The sequence below is a fragment of the Panthera tigris genome, chromosome B2 (assembly GCF_018350195.1).
Source record: "Panthera tigris isolate Pti1 chromosome B2, P.tigris_Pti1_mat1.1, whole genome shotgun sequence".
NCBI lineage: Eukaryota > Metazoa > Chordata > Mammalia > Carnivora > Felidae > Panthera > Panthera tigris.
The window spans coordinates 141,567,039-141,588,369 of NC_056664.1; the positions used below are offsets into that span (position 1 = coordinate 141,567,039).

General features: G+C 42.8%; 1 protein-coding gene across 10 annotated transcripts in view; it reads left to right on the forward strand.

Annotated features, from left to right (window-relative positions):
* TULP4 (TUB like protein 4) overlaps nucleotides 1–21,331 on the forward strand; it is a 242,377-nt gene that overhangs the window by 102,063 nt on the left and 118,983 nt on the right. Inside the window, exon 1 of one of the 10 annotated variants that reach the window (XM_042987429.1) lies at nucleotides 11,045–12,466. The exons of the other annotated variants lie outside the window; for them this stretch is intronic. Within the exon in view, the coding sequence (XP_042843363.1) occupies nucleotides 12,440–12,466 (27 nt within the window). The 5' untranslated portion in view covers nucleotides 11,045–12,439. Of the gene's footprint in view, nucleotides 1–11,044; nucleotides 12,467–21,331 lie in introns of those variants that run through there. 10 annotated transcript variants of the gene reach the window in all.

A 21,331-nucleotide genomic window follows, 5' to 3' on the forward strand; every position in this document is an offset into this window, starting at 1 on the left:
GAGAGTGAGAGGGAGGGGGCAAAGGAAAACTTTATTTAATTGAATTGGTCCATTTGGGAAAAATTGACTCGTGGATTTATGACTTGCTTAGGCAGTTAGCACCTGTTTTGCAAAGAACTTCAGAGTGAAGCATTTCTCAGTATCATGGGTAACAAGAGAGAACAAGTGAATTTATTGGTTCTTGCAGTAAAAGAAGTGTCTTGTATAGGCTAGACATATCTCCTTAGCATGGGGTATAAAGAGACCTATGAGAAATGGTTCTGTACTGACAGGGCTCTTACTTGGGGGTAAGGTGACACATTTGTAGGCCAGTAATGTACAAATCATGAAAAATTGTAGACTGAAAGCACTGTCATAGCTTAGAGATATCATCCCTGATGATGTCAGAAAACAGTTCAAAAGTCGCACATTTGAATTGGGTCTTGATAGGTGATAGGTGATAGTTCCCTAACTAAAGAATGGAAAACAAGCAATGCCAACGCAGACACTGGTAGGGGATGTGAGAAGACAAGCAGCTGGGGAGGCCTGGGGCTTGGGGCAGGCTGGGCCAGGTCCAGAAGCAAGTGCTGATCCACACTATGGCATCTTTATGTGGTAGGCAAGGGTCATTTCTTATATGCATGTTTCTCTTCAGCACAAATTCTCTGATACTACACAAGGAGTAAAATGTGATGTGTTTTGTTGTAAGATAGCTTTTCATAGGAAGATAGGTAATTATTGCTTTATTCCTTCCTAGGTATAGCAAAGGCAGATAATATCTCTAATTTGTAAACTAAGTTGCTTTTTTGTTCTTTAAACTAAATTTCTTAAATGCTCAGAATTTACGCTCTCTTCTCAGTTCAATAGATCCTGGCACAGAAGATTTACATTTTTGTCTTAATATGTGATGAGCTGCTCTGTGAGCTTGCGCCCTACAGATTATCTTTTGGTTTGTCCTTTGCTTGTTCATTTCATCTGGCCTTGGGGACTTGGTGATTATTAGGCACCATTGGACCCAGGGTCAAAGCTAAGTTTTTGATTTTGTTAAAGGAATTGAAATCCTGTGCATTCCCCCCACCCTCCTCCTTTCCCTCTGAAAATGTGAGGCTAGTGTCACCATGTGTGACAGGGACTTCAGATTTCATGTTGACACAAGGTGCCTCTGGACTAAGGAGCAGTAGCACTTGTTGCTTCTGCTCAGCTTTGCTCCTGTCGTCCCACTCTGCATTCTTGGTGTCCGTCTGTCCATCTGGGAGTATTTGGTAGGGTCCACTGGAAGTAGAGACCCCTCCTCTCCGCGCCCCCCCCCCTCCCCACCAAGAAATGGCAGACCCTTAGCTCACCTTCTTCTGGGCTTGCAGTCTCTAATGAGCATATCCGTGTCTGCGCAAGAGGATGTATTATTATATATTGTGTGCCTTAAGAATTATTTCCAGGTTGATAGTTATCCTTCTGAGTGAGGTAGAAGATTAAATTAAAAAGAATATTGTTGACTTTCAATGGCCACAGCTGGAAGGTTGCATTTATGAAGAATTGGGTTGTGTTACAAAATGAGTAGCAATAACTAGAAAATTGCATGGAAGGGGAAGAAAGAAATGTATTTGGCATATTTTGTTGCTCATATATTTGCTGAATGCTGGTGGAGACGGATGATTATGAGAATAATATCTCACAGGCTCTGAGCAGGTAAAATAGGCTTTAGCAAGTGAAACACTACTTGATAAAGAAGGTTAGGAAGACGTTCAGTCTGTGTTGTCATTTCCCCCACCAGAAATTAGCCTGTTACTGCATTTATGTTGCTGTTGGCAGAATTACATGTAATTAATGATGCGGTTGGACTCTGGTCTGCCATTTTGCTGTTTTTTATTTGTCTTACCCCCTTTTTTGGTTCCTTTGATCCTCTCTTCCTGCCACCTTTTGTGTTAACTGGATTTTTTTTCATGTATCTTTCTAACCTTTCTATTGGTTTTCAGTTTGTTTCTTTGTTGTGTTTTCTTAGTGATTGTTTTCAGGATTTATAGCATTCATCTTGGACTTACCACAGTATACTTAGAGTGAACATTGAATCACTTCTGGTCAAATACAGGAGCCCTACAACAGTGGGGTTCCGCTTACCTCGTCTCCCCCGCCTTGTTGCTGTGGCCATGGGATTGTGCCTCTTACTCTGAGATTAGGACTGTTGGAGGTTTTTAGGCAGAGTATCAAGAGTAGCTTGCCATTGCTATTAACAGTACATCGACTGATTATTTGAATGGAGTTGTATCTAGTTACAGTTTTCATAAAATTAAAAAAATACGAGTAGAATGTTTGTCACTGTTTATAAGTAGCAACATGCTGCCCCTTAGCATTGAAAGAGATGAGCCATAGATCCTTAAAAGAGAACCTCAGAAGCCCATTTACACAGTGTTCCAGATTGTCTGGCTTTTCATTAGTTTTTCCTTAATTGGTGGATTAGTATTATATTTCCTTTAATCAGAAGCGAATCTTTAGCTTATAGCTTGTTCCTCACATCAGTTAGCATTTTGTTTTCCTCTTTTAGAGACGCAGCTGCTTAGCTGTTTGTTTGTTTGTTGTTGTTTAGCATTAATACATATACATTCTCCTCATAAAGACCTAAACTCTGTAGAAATGGATGGGATAAAATGTGAGTTTTCCTCCCAGAAGGGAGCATGTTAGGAAAGTCTCTTGGCACATGAGGAGTTTGCTGTCCGTCATCACTTTCATGTGTATTGCATCTTTTCTTTTTAATAAAGAGTATTATATGCTCCTCCAAATTATACCAACTTCCTCCTGATATTTGAAGTTTAACTTACAGATGAGTCTGTCTGTTCCATCTACTTTCCTTATGGCTTAGAACATTTTGCAGTCATCAGCATAAATTTTTTTAAGTTCATTTATTTATTTTTGAGAGAGAAAGAGAGGCAGAGAGAGAGGGAGAGAGAGAATCCCAAGCATGGGATACTAAAGTGAAGTCTGTGCTAATGGCACAGAGCCTGATGCAGGGCTCAAACTCATGAACTGTGAGATCATGACTGGAACCGCAGTCAGGAGTTGGGAGCTTAATTGACCAAGCCACCCGGGCACCCCAACATAAAAATTTAGGGGGGTTATTCATTTTGTCTCAAGAATATTCAAGCTCTGCAGCTTTGACAATTCATCTGGTAGTTGAAAAACTGGTTTAGATTACTTTTATTGGATTCTACACAGAAGGTCCCATAGCATCATTGAAATAGCTCTGTTGCATAACTGTCCTGTATCTAAAAATAACAGTTGAGTAGCATCAGCTCTTGCCCAGGGATATGAACCCACACTGTTGGTTATTTGGACTGACTCTGACCACAGACTAGCTTTCAGTATGTCCTGCCAAGTGATCCTTTATAGAAAACACCAAGTTTGTTCCAGTGAAGTCTGATATTGTTGTAGTTTCTGACAGTACAACAGACAGACTGCGCTTTGGTGTCTGTCCAAATCTGAACTACCAGCATTGAGGGATTTTCATAATTGCATTTATACTTCTCTGAAGTCTTTGGTGCCTGGGGTTGTAGATTATCTGTCTCTGCATTTAACCCATACACAAAAAGTGTTGTGTAGTAAATCTGACTTGAAAGTCAGATGTAGAGTCACAGTCTCTGCGTTAGGGTCACGGGGTGTTTTTCAGATATATGCTGTTTGAAGTTAATACTCCTTTTATTGCCTGTTTTATCACATGAAAAGCTGTAGACCCTCCTCTTGGTGTCCAAATGTACAAGGTTACAGATAATTTACAGAGCTTAAAAATAGGCAGATAATTGTTCTGGGATCCAGATGTGGAGACTCTGAGATGACTCTTTTAGGGAACATGTTGATGTGTTACAGATTGTACAAAGGAACCAATATTTGTATATGAATCACTGTTACATCTTTGAAGGCTTTTATTTTTTTTATTCATTAGAGTGCTAGCTAGATTTTTATCTGTTATTTCAATCTCTATTTCCATTTGAGTTAAAGATATGATAGTTACATGTGTTTTTGTTAAGTCAGTACTCAGTGGGTATTTGCAAAATCTTTAATGAGTGCATATTAAAATAATGAAACAATGTCATAGTAAAAGAAAATTGCAGCTTTGTTAGAGATGCAGTTTCTCTTCATTCTGGTGCAAATCAAAGACAATTAGGAATTACTTACAACTTCACCTTTTAAAATAGGTGGGAAAAAAAATCATGATTTTGTGTTAAATATGGAAGAAATGGAACACATTGCTGAGGGCCAGGTAATTTGGCCAAGGAAAATGCACAGTAAGTAAAATGACTAATAAATAACTTCTCCTGGAATTCTTCCTCATTATAATCACACTGCAGGGAAGCTTTTAAATTTAGAAAGGAGAGATAAGAATCTGAATGTTGTGAAAAATATTAGAAGCTGTCAACTTGTGGTTTTGTATCTAACTGGAAGTTAGGATTTAACAGCGTAAAATTGAAAAATCAAGAGGCAGAGAGTTAGTTTAGAGGAAAGATTACTAAAGTGAAGTCAACATATCAGGATTCTAATTTGTCTCAGCCATTAATTACTTATGAAACTTTATTCTCTCTTAGCGTCTTGTATCACCTTCCTTCCCTTTGTTTTTTAAAATTATTTTTGTTGAAATCTACACCCTTTAGTAGTAGTGACCGTCTGTGGAAGGTAAGCGCAGTCTTGATATTCAGAAACTGTCTCTGTTCGTCCTCACTCATTTTGGGTATGCAATGTTTGGTTAGCAGTGTTTTTCCCCCAGAACTTTGTATGATTTTATTGCCTTCTGGTATTGCTTGTTGCTGTTGAGAAGTCTGCTGCCAGCTTCGTTATCATCCCTCTTTACCCTTTTTAACTTGTTTTTTCCCTCTTTTTTTCAATATTTTCTTCAACATTTTCTCTTTATCCTTGCTGTTTTTCAGCCTCCCTACAGCCTATCTGGGAGGAGATTTATTTTTGTCTGGTCTGCTTGGCGCTCACTGTGAGCTTTTCGGCATCAGGATTCATGTCTTCGGTTCTGGAAGCGTTTAGCGTTAGTTCTAATATTGTTTCCCACTGTTCCTTCCAGCTTTGTTTCCAGAAATGCTATTAGATGGATGTTTACCCTCAGTCTACCTGTTATGTTACTTAACTCCTCTGTGAGTGTTTTAGCTCTTTTTTTAGACTCTGAATAAGCTTCAGTTTTCTAGTTTTCTCTTTGTGCCTGATGCTGAGTTTCTCCCATCTATTGAGCTTTTAATTTCCAGGATTTCAAGTGGACTTATGTTTTCAAACCTACCTCTTGATTCACTGACTGATTTTGTTTCAAAAATTGGGGCGGGGGGGGGGTGGGTATCTTTCTTTCGTATCTCGTTGAAAGCGTTAACACATTTATATTACAGCCCTCTTCAGTTTGCCACATTTTCATTTTGTCAGGAATCACTCCATCTGATTGTTGAGTATTTGTCAGTCTTTCTTGAAGTTAGTTTCCCTCCCCTTCATTGGGCTTTTAAGTTCAGAAGCCTGTCTTAAGTGGGAATCTTTGTCCCTTTCCCTGCCCTCACATCTCCCCGTGTTGTGGTTTTGCTGTTGTCTCAATCTTACCCCAGACGCCTAGCTTAGCACCAGACCTTAATTGGAGGTTCAGGTTCCTGTCTTTCTTGATATTGAGAGTCAGGCACATCTAGTCCCATGACCAGATTTTGGTTGCAAGTTCTCTGCTTCTGCCGGCTGTTCCAGATGTTGGCTTTATCTGAGCCATAGCCCCCAGCAGTGGTTTCTTTCCACAGGCTTCATCCAGCCCATGTGGTTTAATGCAGTGAGTCTTGTTCTGAGCCATTTGCTTCCATCTCCCCCTACCCAGCCTGCCCCCTACCCAGCCTCCCCCTAACTCAGCCACGAGGATGTGTGTACCTTTGGCTGCTGGTTCCACCCAGGTCACTACCTGTTTCTCAACATACAGCTGTGACTTTAGTCCCTGTTGCCAGTTGTTTCTGTTCCATGTGTCTTGTTTCTCTTGTTTGTAAACATGACTTAACTTCCTCTGTTCCTCTGTTCCCCCCACTTCCTTTCCTCCTAAAGATATTTTATTTATTACTGCTGTCATTTGGAAAAGTGAGTGGTATTTAAAACCTGAATTCACCAGGCTTCCTGCCTGGAAATTCTGCATTTTAGTTTCTTCATCTTTACTAAGTAATCTTGAAGGTTTCTCCCAGCTCCAAAAATTCAAACTTCCCCTTAGGTACCAGGTAACAAGAGAAGTTACCTGTGGAGTCACATATTTGGCACAGCATGGTCAACCCAATCATTTTCCAGTCCCTATGGATCTGGGCCACACAGGCTCGTGAATTATTGATTGCAGAAGATATTTAAACTCTTGTGGCCTCTGCAGAAGCTTTTCCAGATACTGTTTGCCTCCCCAGTTGTTATTTTTTCATAATGGATTTTGTTTTTGTAGGAAAAAAATAAAATAAAACCTCTCTAAACCATAAGAGTGATGTCTTGGTTCTCATTGACCTAAAGATCATATAGCTATGGGAATGGAGCTGCCCCCTATCTCCTGTCTCCCCCCCCACATACATCTCCTTGCGTCTGGCATGACTTCAGAGACCTCTGTGCTTCCAGAAACAGCTTAAGAACGGGGACTTGTTTTCATTTTCTACTAGGAAGTAATAATAGGTTTTCTAGCAATCTGACTACTCCAGCATGGCCGATAGGGGACTCTAGAAGGAATGGAGAGGGGTCATTGTTAGAAGGAGATGGAATTTACTTTTCTACAAGCTTCTGAGGTCTCTTCATGGATGATCACTAGAGCTGTTTATGTTTTACAAATAATGTTTAATGAAGAACTGCCAAACTTGCAGTTAACATTTTTTGAAAAATAAATAACTTAGCAAGGAAGTAGCCGTATGGTATCTGTTTAAAACTGGAGGCACAGAGTCTGTTTTAAAAAACAGATCTACAAAAGGCTAAACGTAAACTGAAGCACTCCCTCTAATTTAATAACAATGATATTTTAACCATTCATAGTTAAATTTTAAAATTGACTTAAGAATTTAAAACTCTTATAAATAGCATATTAAATTTGGTGAGCAGAAATTCTGAGGAAATACAAATTGGGTTCCAGTCTGATGATTTTCAGTGATTCTCTTGTCGTTAACCTGATTCTCAGGGGAAGGAGGAGTTGCAGATGACTACATTTTTAGGGAATCAGCTGCTTCTAGAGATGAGGGAATGAGGGCCTGGCTTTAGGAAGGAAGGCAAGGAGGTAGGTAATAATGGCGGAGGAGGATGGGCTCCTTAGTGAACCCACGGGGAGAATTTGGTGCTGCTGCTGGGACCAAAGGCCTGTGCCTGCACTGTCACCCCTGAACTCTCTGGTAGACACAGGTGCCACTAGATCTTTAGAACATCGGGCCCTCAAAACCAGCATCAAAAATGACATACCAAATCTCAAGGAGTTTTAGCTGCCCCTGAATTTGCTTTTGATGAACCTCTATGTTGGTTTGTCTTTAAAATAAAAGACTATTTATAAAATGATTAGAACTTTCACATGAGGAATTATGATTGTTAGTGCTGTAATGATTTATAACAGAATTGAGTTGTTACTCTTCAATTTAACTGGTTGATTCAGTGTAATGTTCTTAGCCCTTTTGAACAGCATCTGATATGCCTTTTGTCTTACGTTTAAAGTATGTCATGAACCCATTCCTAATAGTCTTTGATGGCATTTGTGAACTGGGCTAATTGGCTCAGTTGGTTAAAACACTATTAGAGAGAGGAGAGTACTGCTACAGCCTCTGGGTCAGCCCGTTAACTGCTTTCAGTTTTCTGAACAAAGAGCCTTGGTTCCAGAGAAGGAAGGGATACTCATTGCTGCTGCAAAAACAGCTTCAGGTGCATGACATGGGCATGGTGTGTGTGTCAGCACCATTGTCATTAAAACACTCTTTTTTTAAAGCCCATAAGAATTATATAGTTGCCCCTGGTGTGGGACAGGTAAAGAGTTCAATTTTAAATAAGTTTTTATCTTTGTAGGATTTGTACAGTGTTTAGCAGAATTTTTCTTTGTTCACTGTAGTGCAAAGAATCCTTATCATGTGGTTCTAGGTCTCTTTGTGACTGTAACCTTGCAGGAAAAAGTGCTGTGATATAGTTTTATCTGTTTTGAAAGCGCTTGTTAGAATTATGGTAGGAAATATGGTGCCACATTTCAAGAAGCATCTCCCTTTATATCTTATTTGAATCAATTTTAAAAATACAAATAGATTTTCATTGAAAGGCCATGATTTAAAAAAAATTTTTTTTAACATTTATTTACTTTTGAGAGAGAAGGAGTGGAAGAGGGGCAAAGAGAGAGGGAAGACACAGAATCTGAAGTAGGCTCCAGGCTCTGAGCTGTCAGCACAGAGCCTGACACGGGGCTTGAACTCTGGAACTGCAAGACCATGACCCAAGCCGAAGTCAGATGCTTAACCGGCTGAGCCACTCAGGTGCCCCTGAAAGGTCATGATTTTAACCTCAAGATAACCCCTATTTTTGTGCAGCTTCTATTTTTTTTTTTTTTTTGAGGGGCTCGGGGGGAGAAGGGTGGGGGTGGGGCAGAGGGAGAGAGGAGAGAGAAAGAGACTCTTAAGCAGGGTCCATGTCCAGCACAGAGCCTGACACCGGGCTCAATCTCACGACTGTGAGATCATGACGAGAGCCAAAATCAAGAGTCAGGTGCTTAACCAACGGAGCCACCCAGGTGTCCCATCTTAATATTTTGTTATAATGGCTTTGTGATAACTGTCATTTTGCAAGGTAGCAAATTGAGTATTAAGAGGCTATGAGTAACTTTGCCGTAGGAGGTGGCCAGGGCACGAATGGGATCCTGAGACTTAGGGCATCCATCTAAGTGGATAACTTTGTTAGATCTTTTATCAGGTTATCTTCACTTGAGACTTTTAAAGCACAGAGCTTGATGCGGGGCTCGAACTCATGAACTGTGAGATCATGACCTGAGCCAAGATCAGGAGTTGGACACTTAACTCACTAGCCACCCAGGTGCCCCTGTTTCTAGTATGTTTTTAAAAGCAAGATACAGAACAGATGATGCTGTCATCTGGTGTTGGTATATCATAATGTATGCTTCTAAATGCATAGTCTGCCTCCAGAAGGATACACAAGCATTTGATAACCATGGTTGCCTCTGGTTGTGGTAAATTATGCAGTGGTAACAAATGTTGGTAGATTCAGATAGTAGCTCTGACCTTAGGCGATTACTTAAAGTCTCTTAGTCTTGGTTTTTTCTCTTAGAAAATGAGGAACGTGGGTAGACAGACATGAGATGTGCTTGACACTCAGTATTCATCTACCCTTCATGCCAGGCATACCTTTCTCTGCCTGAGCTCTTGCTCAGGTTCTAGGGTGGCCACTGGTGGTCTCATGACCTGGGCCAAGCCATGGAGTTCCTAGCCAGCAGCAATTGGCTGCGAAATGGTCTCTTCTGACTTCTGTTAGCATATCTAAGAACAGAATTCTTTTTCTTTCCTACTGGACTTGAACGAGAAGAGCAGGTGAGGTTTGGAGTAGCTGTTATCCACATTCTAATCCTGGGAACTGGGGAAAAAGCCAGCATGGAGGAAAGTATGCATCCTGGGACACCTGAAGCTACCCCTGCTCCTGCCCATGGCTGGCCCTTCCCTTACACAAGCCAAGAGCTCACTTTTGGGCGTTAATTAGTCTCTTGTCATGTATGTCAGAAGACAATCCCAGCTGGTACAGGGTAATGCCATTTAAATGTCAGGATTACTGGATGATTACATAGCATGTATCTAAAAAGTGTGGTAGCTGGCATAGAAATCATTCAGTGGTCTATTCCAGAATATGCATTTAGAAGTCCATCTCACATTTTACTAATGTGCTCTAAGGTGAAGTAGAGGTTACAAGAAGGATTATAACAAAGTGTTTATTTAGTTACTTAGCCTGGCACAAATATACTCTACTTCTATTCAAGGTCAAATACTTTGTTAAGATAAAATAAAAGTCCCTTTGATATATTACAGCCAGGAAGCACTAGCTCTGCTCAGTTTCCAGGATTGATCTGAATCCTCTATTGTTTTCTAATTTCAAAAAAAACCCACCAAACCACAATTCTATTCTATCTGCCAACTAAAAGAAAAGAAAAGAAAAGAAAAAAGAAAGCTATGTTGGGTGACTGAAAAACAAAAAAACAGGAACTCGGCAGTGATAGGACAGGCAACGACTGATCAGGCGTTCAGCAGACACCCCTGTGTGAGGATTTGCACTCCCTTCTCCGGCTCCTCCAAGGCTATAGAAATGGAACTTGTTTTTTAAGCTATTAACATTGAACCCCAGAAACCACTGGATTACATAGTAGCAGAAATAGCATTGTTGGTTTTCTGACATCACAACACTCCTAAAAGTGAAGTGTGGCATACTTTTTAAAGATTCTATTGAATTAAGCATCAATTTGTATTTTGAAAATTTGAGTAGTGTGAGATAGTTGAGAAGGCCTTGGAGTCTTCAGTAATGGTTGAGCATCATTGTCTTTAATAATAGAAATGGACTCTGAAACACAAGCATCTTATACACTCTTGCTAACCTGATTTTTAAGATAAAAATGTTTCTAATGCAAATGGAACTCATGGCCCCCATCTGCAATAATCTTGACATTTTTTTCCCTTGAGACTTTATATGGTTATTTCATCCCAGACACCATATTTCTAGAGTGTCTTTTTTATTACCAACAAGTACAATATGCAATGTATGGTTTCGTTTTTGTTTTTGCTGCTTTGTTACTTTCACATTCTGAAAAAGGAGCACACACTGTACCAAATTAGAAAGCATTGGGCACAAGTACTAGGAAATCAAGCTAATATTTAGATTATTTTCACCCAGTAATAATGGAAACTGGATAGCTTTCTGCATTAGCATACATTACTAATAATGAACGCAGTCTGAGCAGCTCAACACTGCTTAGATGGAAGGGACCTAAAGATTAAAACAGGTACTGAATAGAGTACGGAGCTCACCTATAAATAAATGCTAAGTCAGTTCTTACAGAGAAAGTTCTTCCATGGAAAATGCGGAGTCTAATAGTGGTGGCAAGAGAAAGGACAACAATAATACGTTAAGTTTATACTAACGTTGCTCTCACCGTGCGGCAGCTTCTGTGCCAAGCACACCACACGTACCAGCCTCCTGAATCCTCTTTGCAGCCGTGGGAGGCGGGTGCTGTGAGCAGCCACGTCGTGCAGGGAGCCGAGGCGTGGGTGGTGAGGTGACTTGCTCCAGCACCTAGTTTGAAGGTGTGGAGTGAGGGCTTGGTGCTCTTCATCCCCACCCACCCCGCCTGCCAAGTAGAGGGAGCTTTCCTCGGGAGAGCCGGGTGAGCTGCTGCCCCGGGACCGATACCGCTCGCGAGAGTGTGGCACGCACCTTTATCCTCGTCATCCCTGATGGCCTTGCACTTGGACCACACTGGAATGCCACTCCAGGCTTGGCAGTTGGGGAAGTTTTGAAAAACAATTTGTTCACTTCCATTTACGGTTTTGGAGTCGATCTCTACATTGTAATACTGTCTGAATGAAATTAATGCTTTTCAAGGGAACCACATTACGATCAAGCAGGTGACAAAAATCCCAAGCGTCTGAGCGGCTGACTTCTCTAAGGAGCTACCTCTACCGTCCTCGGTCTGTGTGGACTTTTCCTTAGAATTTCTTCATAGGACCACTCCCCCAACTGCCTCGTGACGTGGTGTGTTTTGAGTTATTTTTTACTGTGAGACACTCAGCAGACGTTTATTGAGCCCCTACTGTGTTCTAGGCCTTGGAGAGAGGAATTTAGGGCCAAACTGGTCCTTGAAGACTAGGTAGGTTCCATAAAGCAGAGACAGCAGGCGGTGTTTCTAAAGGAGAACAGCGTACATAGTTGTTCAGAGATGAGCATGAGTAAGGCTTATTTTCCCTTATTTTGTAAGGTACGTCAGATGAGGAAACTGAGTCTGTGTTGACATGTCCTGCCCTTTGGGACCCTTGACTGCACAGACCGTTTGTGGAATTGTTTTGGTGGTGCCGTCAAGATGCTGTCAGCGACAGAACAGCACAGAGGCCTGCTTCGATGCAAGCGCTCAAAGAAATAGCGGACGTTTGCCAGGAGTGAATTGGTTGGGTGGACGTGTTGCAAGGGTGAATGGTATCTTGTGGGTTACGTTAATTTTCCAAAAATGGAAAGAAATTGGGGAAGAGTTTTGAAATTCAAAGACTGTAACTTTGTTACTTTTCTAGGATTGTTTTCCCAGTTTGGACTCCATCGTGGGAGCTCCACCAGGTGGGGGAGCCGTCGGGAAGTTTGTCTTCAGCGGAGTTGATCATTTATGATCCTCGTGTAATCCCACGCACTCCCTGTTTTACTTCTGGTATCTTAGAAGTGACCGGCCAGGGTTGTCTATAAGCGCCTTGTTCTTTCTGGCAGTGTGTGAACGTGGAAAATGCCAGGCTGCATCAGCTGTCATAACGTAAGAGTTTCTGGTTCACCTTTTTAGCAGTGAATTTGTTCGTAAGTGTTACCTCCTAGGATTCACTACCAAACAGGTCTGAAACGTAAAATTTTCCTAACGTAGCTTATTAAGGAGATTTCTTGGTGTGTTTATGTTGTTATCAGGGTATTATTTCTATCTTTAAAATTGTGGCCTTGCTACGGTTACCTAAACTAAGAAGTAAATGTTAGAGAAGTCAGGTTCTCAGTCATAAGTGAAGCAAGTAGATGGGAGTTTTTTGTTTTTGTTTTTTAATTTAGGATTTTCTTTCTCGTTACTTGTCGGCAGTTCGGTATGTGTTCTTTCTTCCTCCACTCATCAAACCTTCATTGAATATCTACTGGGTGTCGGCATTTAGTGCTGGGAATAGAAAGCTGAATAAAACATGGTCCTTCTCTCAGTAACAAGGTGGTTTGGTGGCGAGACGGGCCCGTGCAAGTGCAGCAGAACGGGACAGCCAGAAGAGAAGGGCGTGAAGGGGTGAGGAGCACGGAGACCTGAGTGAGCTGTTCGCACTGACGATGGGAGGGGTTAATCAGAGAAGAATTTACAGAGAAGTTAGACTTGGTCTGAGTTTTGAAGAGGACAGACCATCACTAAGTGGCAAAGAGAAGGCTAACTCTGTGGTGAGAAAGGAGTTTTTAGGAGACACTGACCTTAGCAAGCAGCCCAGAGGCTCAGTTTTATTAAGCAAGTACTTACTACCTTGTGTTCCTTACCTGGCAAAGACTAAACTAATGTATAAAATGCAAGTATACGTTGAGATCTCCATGAGCAAGAACTCATACTAGATCTAAGAATCCAGAATAATGGGGTAAAAGAATAATGCGACTGAATGTAAATTTTAAACTGTTCTGGGTAGAGATGAGAGACATCGTTGTGATTAGTGGAAATGAGGTGGCTGGGCTATGCCCTGGAGGCTCCCTCTGTCTGTGCTGGCTGGGGCTGCAGTCCCAGGTCAGGGAAGAACAGAGGCATGAGGGCCACAGAGAGCATGCGATGTCCGGGGGAAAGTGAGGATAACATATGACGGGCAGTCCCTTCTCCTTATCCCTCTCGGTTGTCAACCTTCTCTTTTAGTTATCTGTTGCTGCCTTGGAAATCACCTCAGAGCTCAGTGGCTTAAAAACAACAGTAATATTTGTGATCTGTCCCGGTTTCTATGAGTTAGGGACTCAAGAGCAGCTTCATTGGGCAGTTCTGGCTCAGGGTCTAACCTGAGGACACAGTCAGATGGTGAGGGATTGAGATTGGAGCCATCTGAAGGCTCTTCATTCACATGTCTGGTGCCTGGGCTGGGAGAGCCCTCCTTGGCTTCTCTCTGTCTCGCTGTGGTCTGTCTGTCTACATGGTCTCCTGAGCGTAGCCAGACTCTTCACTTGCACGGAGCCTCAGGGCTCCAGAGGCGTACGTCTGAGAGGAATACGGGTGGAAGCTAGATTACCTGCTTTGATCTAGTCTTGAAAGTCACACAGCATCACCCGCATCGCCTCTGCTGTTGTCAGAAGCCCACCCAGATTCAAGAGGAAGGAACTTAGATCACACCTCTCGGTAGGGGTGTTTCAGTGTCATTGTATAAGAGTGTATGAAACAAGATACATTAGTTGGCCATCATTGGGAAATACAACCTGCCACAACCACAGTCTGGAAGACCTAACAGCTTGCTTTCTCGGCTCTCTTATAGGGTGTCAGTGAGACATAAGGAGGAGTTGGTAAGTAGCCCTGGGAAAACTTTTGTTTTCCACATAGCAAGAGCAGTCATGGTTGTCACAGCCTCATGCTTACCCTACGGAAAATGGCTGTGATGCCAGGAGTTGTGGCAGCCATCTGTGGCCATGAGGAAAAGACCAAGGGAGTCAGAGTGGCTGGCTCTGGCACTCTCTTAGTTCAGGCTGCTGTAACAAAGAACCATGGAGTAGGTGGCTTTTAAAGTTTATGTATTTTGAGGAGCACCAGGGTGGCTCAGTTGGTTTAACATCTGACTTTGGCTCAGGTCACGATCCCACAGTTTGTGAGTTTGAGCCCTGCATCGAGCTCTGTGCTGACAGCTCAGAACCTGGAGCCTGCTTTAGATTCTGTGTCTCCCTCTGTCTCTACCCCTCCCCTGCTCATGCTCTGTTTCTCTCTCTTAAAAATAAAATAAAAACATTAAAAAAAAGTTTCTGTATTTTGAGAGAGAGAGAGAGAGAGAGAGAGAGAGAGAGAGAGAATGCAAGCAGGGGAGGGACAGAGAGGGAGACAGAGAATCCCAAGCTGGCTCTGTGCTGTTAGCACAGAGCCCAACGTGGGGCTCAATCCCACAAACTGTGAGATCATGACCTAAACCAGGAATTGGATGCTTAACCCAGGTGGCTGTAAAACAACAGAAATTTATTTTGCATCGTTCTAAAGGCTGAATGTCTGAGCTCAGGGTGTCAGCATGGTGGTTCTGGTCATGGCCCTCCTTCTTCCAGGTTGCAGACTGCTGACTTCTTATTGTCGCTTCACATGGCGGAAAGGAAAAACTCCTATTTGTCTGAGATACTGTTTCTCCAGTTTCTGTGACTTATACCTAAATGCTTTATAACTGAGATAGCATGTGGTATTGTAACAGGATTCTCGCACGGATAATCATGACACCCAGGCTTTTCTTTCCTGGAAGCAACTTTATTCGTGCCGGCACACCTCAGTTGGGTTCATACCTAAAGAACTGAGCCCTGAACGTCACGTGGCATAGTCTACACACAAACATGTAGTCTGGTTAAGTAGTCTCGGTTTACAAGGTCATGGGGGATGTTGTCATGTAGGCACATAGCCCAGTTACTTTGAAATTTTCTATTCTCTTTTTCCTCTCCTTAGGGAGGGCTTTCTACCACAGTATTACATGATATGAGGTAGGTGAGGTGGCAAGATTTTTTTTTATCATTACTACGTGACAGTAGTTGAGATTTTAATGGGCTGTAGGAAGCCATCTGAGTTTCTCGTGGAGAGGGTGAAATCAGTCTGTTAGTCAAGTGTTTATCATATGTCTGCCGTGTGCCCAGCACTATCTTATTATGCATAGTGGGGACAAAAAAAGCCCCAAATAACATGACTGTTGCTAAGTAACTTGTAATTTACTTGAAAATTATTACCTACAGTTAGTAGGCAATAATAATAGACAAATATATGATGCAGCTTTTTATGTGCTGGGTATTATGCTAAGGATGTGACATGAATTATCAAATTTAAACTCAAGAAATATCATGTAAGGAAGATACTCTCAGCCCTCATTTTTTAAAATAGATTAGAAAACAGATGCTTAGAAAAGTTGCATAACAGGCCAAAGTTTAATTACAGGGTAGCCTGTGGTTTTCAACAGTGTAAAGAGAATATGTGCAAGACGTACAGGGTTTTCTTATCCTCACTTACAGCCGTGTAACTTGTATCTTGAGCCTCTGTGTTTGTGTAAGGCACCATGCCAGGTGTTGAAAACATGGGCCAAACACGATGGGACCTCAGCCTCTAAGGAGCCAATCGATCAGGGGGCCGAGTTCTACATCATCACATCAGGAATGGCACAGAACATTAATTGAGGGCCCTTTGTGAACTAGGACACTTTAATATGTTCTCTTTTAATACCGAGAGGTAAATAGTGTAATGGTAGTTAATTGCAGTATAACAAATCATTCCTAATCTTAGTACTTAAAACACCATCTGTTCATTTAACTCAAGATTCTGTGGGTGAGCCGCTGGGCTGGGCTGGGCTGGGCTGAGCAAGGTGGTTCTTCTGGTCTTGTCTAGACTCAGCCATGGATCTGTGGTCAGCCGAAGTCGAAGTCGGCTAGGCAGCTCTACTCGGTGGCCTGGCAGGCTGTCAGTTGCTGTGACTGGGGCAGCCAGGCCACATGTCCTTCATCCAGCAGTCTGGTCTGGGCTTGTTTTCGTGGCCACATGCAGGATTCTAAGAGAAAAAGGCACATGTGTTCAGGATCTCTTGAGGCCAAGGCTTAGGACTGGCACATTGTCTTTTGTGCAGTGTTCTGTTGGCCAAAGTCACAGGTCAAGCCCAGGTTCAGGGGATAGATACATAGTCTTTCCCTCTTGATGGGAATAACTGCCAAGTCATAGGGCCAAGGGGAAGAGGGTGAATTGTGGTCATTTTGCACTCTGCCTCCAGTAGAGTCATAAAAATGTGTACCAAGTACATTGGGACTTGAAGGAGTAACTCCAGGGTTTCTGTTTGGGGAGTATGGTGATACCATGGACAAAATTTGAGTGTTGGGGATGATGGCACAGCTTTCAGGGCAAGGGAAGTTCAGGTTGGAAAGGTTGAGTTAGAGGTGACTAGGTTATCCAAGTAGAAGTGAACTTGTATTTAATTGGAGATTTGGACCTGGAGAAGTCCAGGCTCAAGAAAGAGCTTTGGGGAATCATCTTCCCAGAGTGGTAAGTGGAACCATGAGAATAATTTTGCTCTTAGAGGGAGGAGGGCAGAAACACTCCCTGCTCTTGGCAAGTAGACTGGCCTCAGGATCAGTGTGGAACAGGGAGACCAGGTAGGGGCCCTGGAGTTATCTGGGAGAGAGACCAGGCTGGTGGCATATGTGATGACGGTGGCAGTGGCTGGATTTGGGACATATTTCGAAGGTAGAGATGACAGGATTTGCCAGCAGATCACATCTGAGATGTGAGAGAAAAAGCGAGAACTCAGAGCCTTCTGGCCTTATCAGCTAAAGGATAGAGCTGCCGTTTACTGAGGCAGGAAAGATCGAGCACCACGTTTGCAGCATTTACAAAGGAGTCTGGAGTTCAGGGAGGAAATTGAGACTGGAGATAAAAATTTGGAGTCATCTGTATGTAACTGATATTTAAAACCGCTTAAAAAGCCACCAGATTGGATGAGATCACCTAGGAGTGCTGTAAGGATCATCAAGGACTGGGATAGGGTGGTGGCAGTAGGAATAGAGAGTGGGAAGTGCAAGAATTATTTAAAGGAAAAATGAGCAGTGCCTGGGTGGCTCAGTGGGTTGTGTCCGACTCTTGATTTCGGCTCAGGTCATGATCCTGGGGTTGTGGGATCGAGCCTCGCATTGGGCTCTGTGCTGAGCATGGAGTCTCTTTAGGATTCTCTCTTTCCCTCTCTCTGCCCTCCTCCCTCTCCCTCTCCCTCTCCCTCTCCCTCTCCCTCTCCCTCTCCCTCTCCCTCTCCCTCTCCCTCTCCCTCTCCCTCTCCCGCTCATGAGCACTGTGCCTCTCTCTCTCTCTCTCTTCCCCCCTCATCCTTCTGCCCCTCTTCTCCACTTGTGCATGCTCTCAAGAAGAAAAGAAAAGAAAAAAGAAAGGAAAAGAAAATGAACGGGACCTGGTGATAGATACGATTTAACACCTTAAGGAAAAGGAGGATTTACAGGTATCTCCTAGATCTTAAGAGGAGTTTGAAGATAAAAACAGAGAAGCTTCTTAGTTTCATTTGCTTTAAGGTCTTGTCAGCAGATAGTTTATTACTTTAATCTTTGTTGTATGTTGAAACTGTGATCAGTTGAGACTTGAGGATCCCTTGAGGCCCTTCACGGAGGTTCATCAAGCTCTCTGCTTGCCCGCGCAGGGCAAAGGCCCCTTGCCCGCGCCTGAGGCACACAAGCCCCTTTGCTTCGGCAATACTGTGGAGTTAGGAAACAATTAGGCTGAACAAATATGTCTCAGCCCTGAAATGGCCTTTCTGGGTTTAGCAGCCAGGCCTTAAATAGCATACTCAGTTCTGTCTCACAACTTTTAAGCAAAACAAAATTCTAGAAGAAATGCTCCTGACCTGTGTTTTGTTCGGTTTGCTCTGAAGGGCAGGGTGACTCCGTAAGGTTGTTGGGGTCAGAAGTTAGAATGACGAAGTAGAACTTGGGGGCTACACAGGTGATCTTTTATTTGATAAGAACCCAGGCTCCAGACAGAGGTGACAGTCAGGCTGGCTCTGAGGCTGTCATCTGGTGAGGAAGTCAGATGCGGCATGGGCAGTGGCCTGTTGGGTAGCACGTGGAGGGCCGCTCCGAGCCCGTGATGGCACAGGGGCTCAGAGTCCAGAGGACTTAATGCAGGTGCACACTGGAACTCATGCTTGGTGATGTGGGGGAATGACTGCAGGCAGGGGAGCGGGCACTTGATGTTTTTACTTGACAGTGAGTTTCCTCTTTCGAAGTAGTGTTTCTCTGGTTTCTGACCTCCTCTGTGCCTCCAGAAAGCAGATACAATGCCATAATTATATCTGAGACTCTGTTCTTGAATTCTGAATGTTTTGGATTTTAGAAGGCATATGATACAGACACCATAGAGTAGGAAAGACTCCTTATAGGTTTGGAGCATCACCTTGTAATCAGGCATAGCATTTCAGCAAAGCTCATTATGTGAGATGAATAAAGGCTTAACAGAGCCTTGTGCCATTTCAGTTCCAATTTTGTACCCAGATAAGTCAGCTCAGGGTTTGTCATCAAATGAGTTAGTGAAAAAACAATAGATTTCTAGAGGTTTTTAGAGTTGAGAATTGTGGATAATTGATGGTGGAGTCCTATTTCAATTGGTAGGACCCTGCTTTTTATTTTCTTCTCCTTTTATGGGCTTGATGTTTGTGAGTGTTGTGGGGCACATTTTAGAATGTGGGGGTGAAGTGACTAAATCTGTGGCTTCCTGTGCAGAATGAACTCAGCATCCTGAGCCATAAGAGCTGATTGCTACCTAGAAGACTCAGGTATATTTGTTCTTAAATAAGGATAATAGTGTAATTTCCTCTGTCTTTCTAAAAGCTCAAATTATGAATATTTAAATTCTCTTTATGAAACCTCGGGTAGAATGAATTATCTCTAAGTAATTTATTTTTATTTGGATTTGGCATCACCCTATTTAATTATGTGTAGTGCAATTATTTGTTTGCACATAGGTCTCCCTTGCTAGACAGAAAACTTTTCAGGCAGGTAACGTGCTATTTTCTTTGTATCTCTGGCATCTGGTATAGGAGACACGCATGTCTGCACACGTCTGTAGCACCGGCAGGAATAGGAGGAGGAGGAGGAGGTAGGGACATGGCTGCAGCTTGGTGCTTAGATACCAGTCTCCCATGTTCTTCAGAAACCTCCAGAGGCAGCGTCGTTCTCTCTTGTATTCGACTAACTGTCATGGGCAGACTTTAAGGCACAGATTTCTAGGAATTCATCTGACTGGGTGACTGCTCGGGGGGTTGGGGAAAATGTATCTGTATGTGTATCTGTTTAGTTTTGGGCTCTGCCCCAGGTCTCTTGTACCCACTGATCCTTAAGTGGAGGGCAGGGAAGTGGTTTCAGTTCCTTGTAGTGGAATGGGAAGACAAACCTTCCAACACTGTAGATCTCTCCCTCTAAGAGGATAATGGGATCCCTTGTCTTTTCTTCTCCATTTGCCAAATTCCTCCAGGCAGCAGAGTGGAGCTTCAGAGCCCTGAAGACTTAGGGTTTGGATCCTCGGTCTGCCATTACTTACTGGTTTCTTTTTGGCCAAATTACCGTGTATCTCTGAGCTAGGTTCTCATCTCTAAAATGATGATGAATAGATTTACTTCAGGTCTGCAGTAGAGATGAAATGAGATACTTTCCATAATGTGGTGTGGGACATGCCACTCAGTAAGTCCGGAATAATGACAGTTCCCTTTCATCACCGACAGTCCCTTTGTACGCCTGGAGACTTGTGGATAGTTCAGTCTGGCATTTATTTAGGCAGTTAAGGTGTCATTACAGCAGGGGTTGACATGTTAATTAGAGCAATGTCCTTCTCACATATGTGAGTCAAAATCCATAATAAATGCCATTAATCTTGGGAAGTTGAAAAGGAGACCCTAAGAGGCAAAGAGAGCAGTGCTGAAAATGGAGTGGGAGCTTGGGGACAAGGATCAAGGTCACAGCCAGTTTAGCCGCCAGTGGGTCATAAGAAGCATTTGCTGGAGCAGTCTGGCAGGTTTTGTTGAATCTGGGACTAAATGCAACCCATCCCACCCTGGACCCGTGTGCTCAGCACTTAATGATGAGTGCCGTCGTCATTAAGGTGTAGAAGCTAGATTTGAACCCAGTCTTGTAACCTCAGATCTGGGGTGCTACCCGCCACCCTCCTCTTGCTTAGAATACTGCTCCCTACCCAGTGTATATTTGATAGATACCAGTGGTGATGAAACACCTCCGTGAAGCCCTGTGTCTGTTTCCCTGCCTATAACATGGAAATGTTTCTATCTGCTTTTATAGTACTTCTGTGAGGATTACAATGGAACGATTCAAGTAAAAGTGGCACACACAACAATTTCATGCTTATATTAGGTCTTATTATCAAGATGTGGGTTTCTGTTGTTTGGGTTGAAGTAGTGCTGTTTTTAAGGCCCTGGAGAACTAACCCAGAGGTGAAGCTTTTATAAAGGTGAATAGAAATGTATCATAAGGATTATAGGAGGGACAGAATACGTTTGAGGTGTCAGACCTGAACATGCCCTTGTTGGTTGTGGCTGATGGATTCTGGCAGCAAGACGTTCTAGGACTTGTTCGCCGAGGGGCTTGTCGTTTCAGAGCACAGTCAAGGGGTCACCTCATAAATATTTGCAGTGTTTAATGCGAAGAGACTGCAAAAAACTATCTGCTTGGTAAACTTCCCAGAGATAGCTATAGAAATTCTGAAATTGATTCCAGATGGTATCTCCCAGTACCCAGCCCCATGGTCAGGCTTTTATTTGAATGGGTTAAGAGTTGGTTGACTAAAACAGATGCTTTGGTCTGGAAAGGGGTGCCTTCACCTGCCTCAGTGGTTTGCTGTTGTGAATGTAGGTTCTGAGTTTTACCTCTCGGTAATTACCAAGAAAAAAATAGAAAAAGTGCATTATCACCT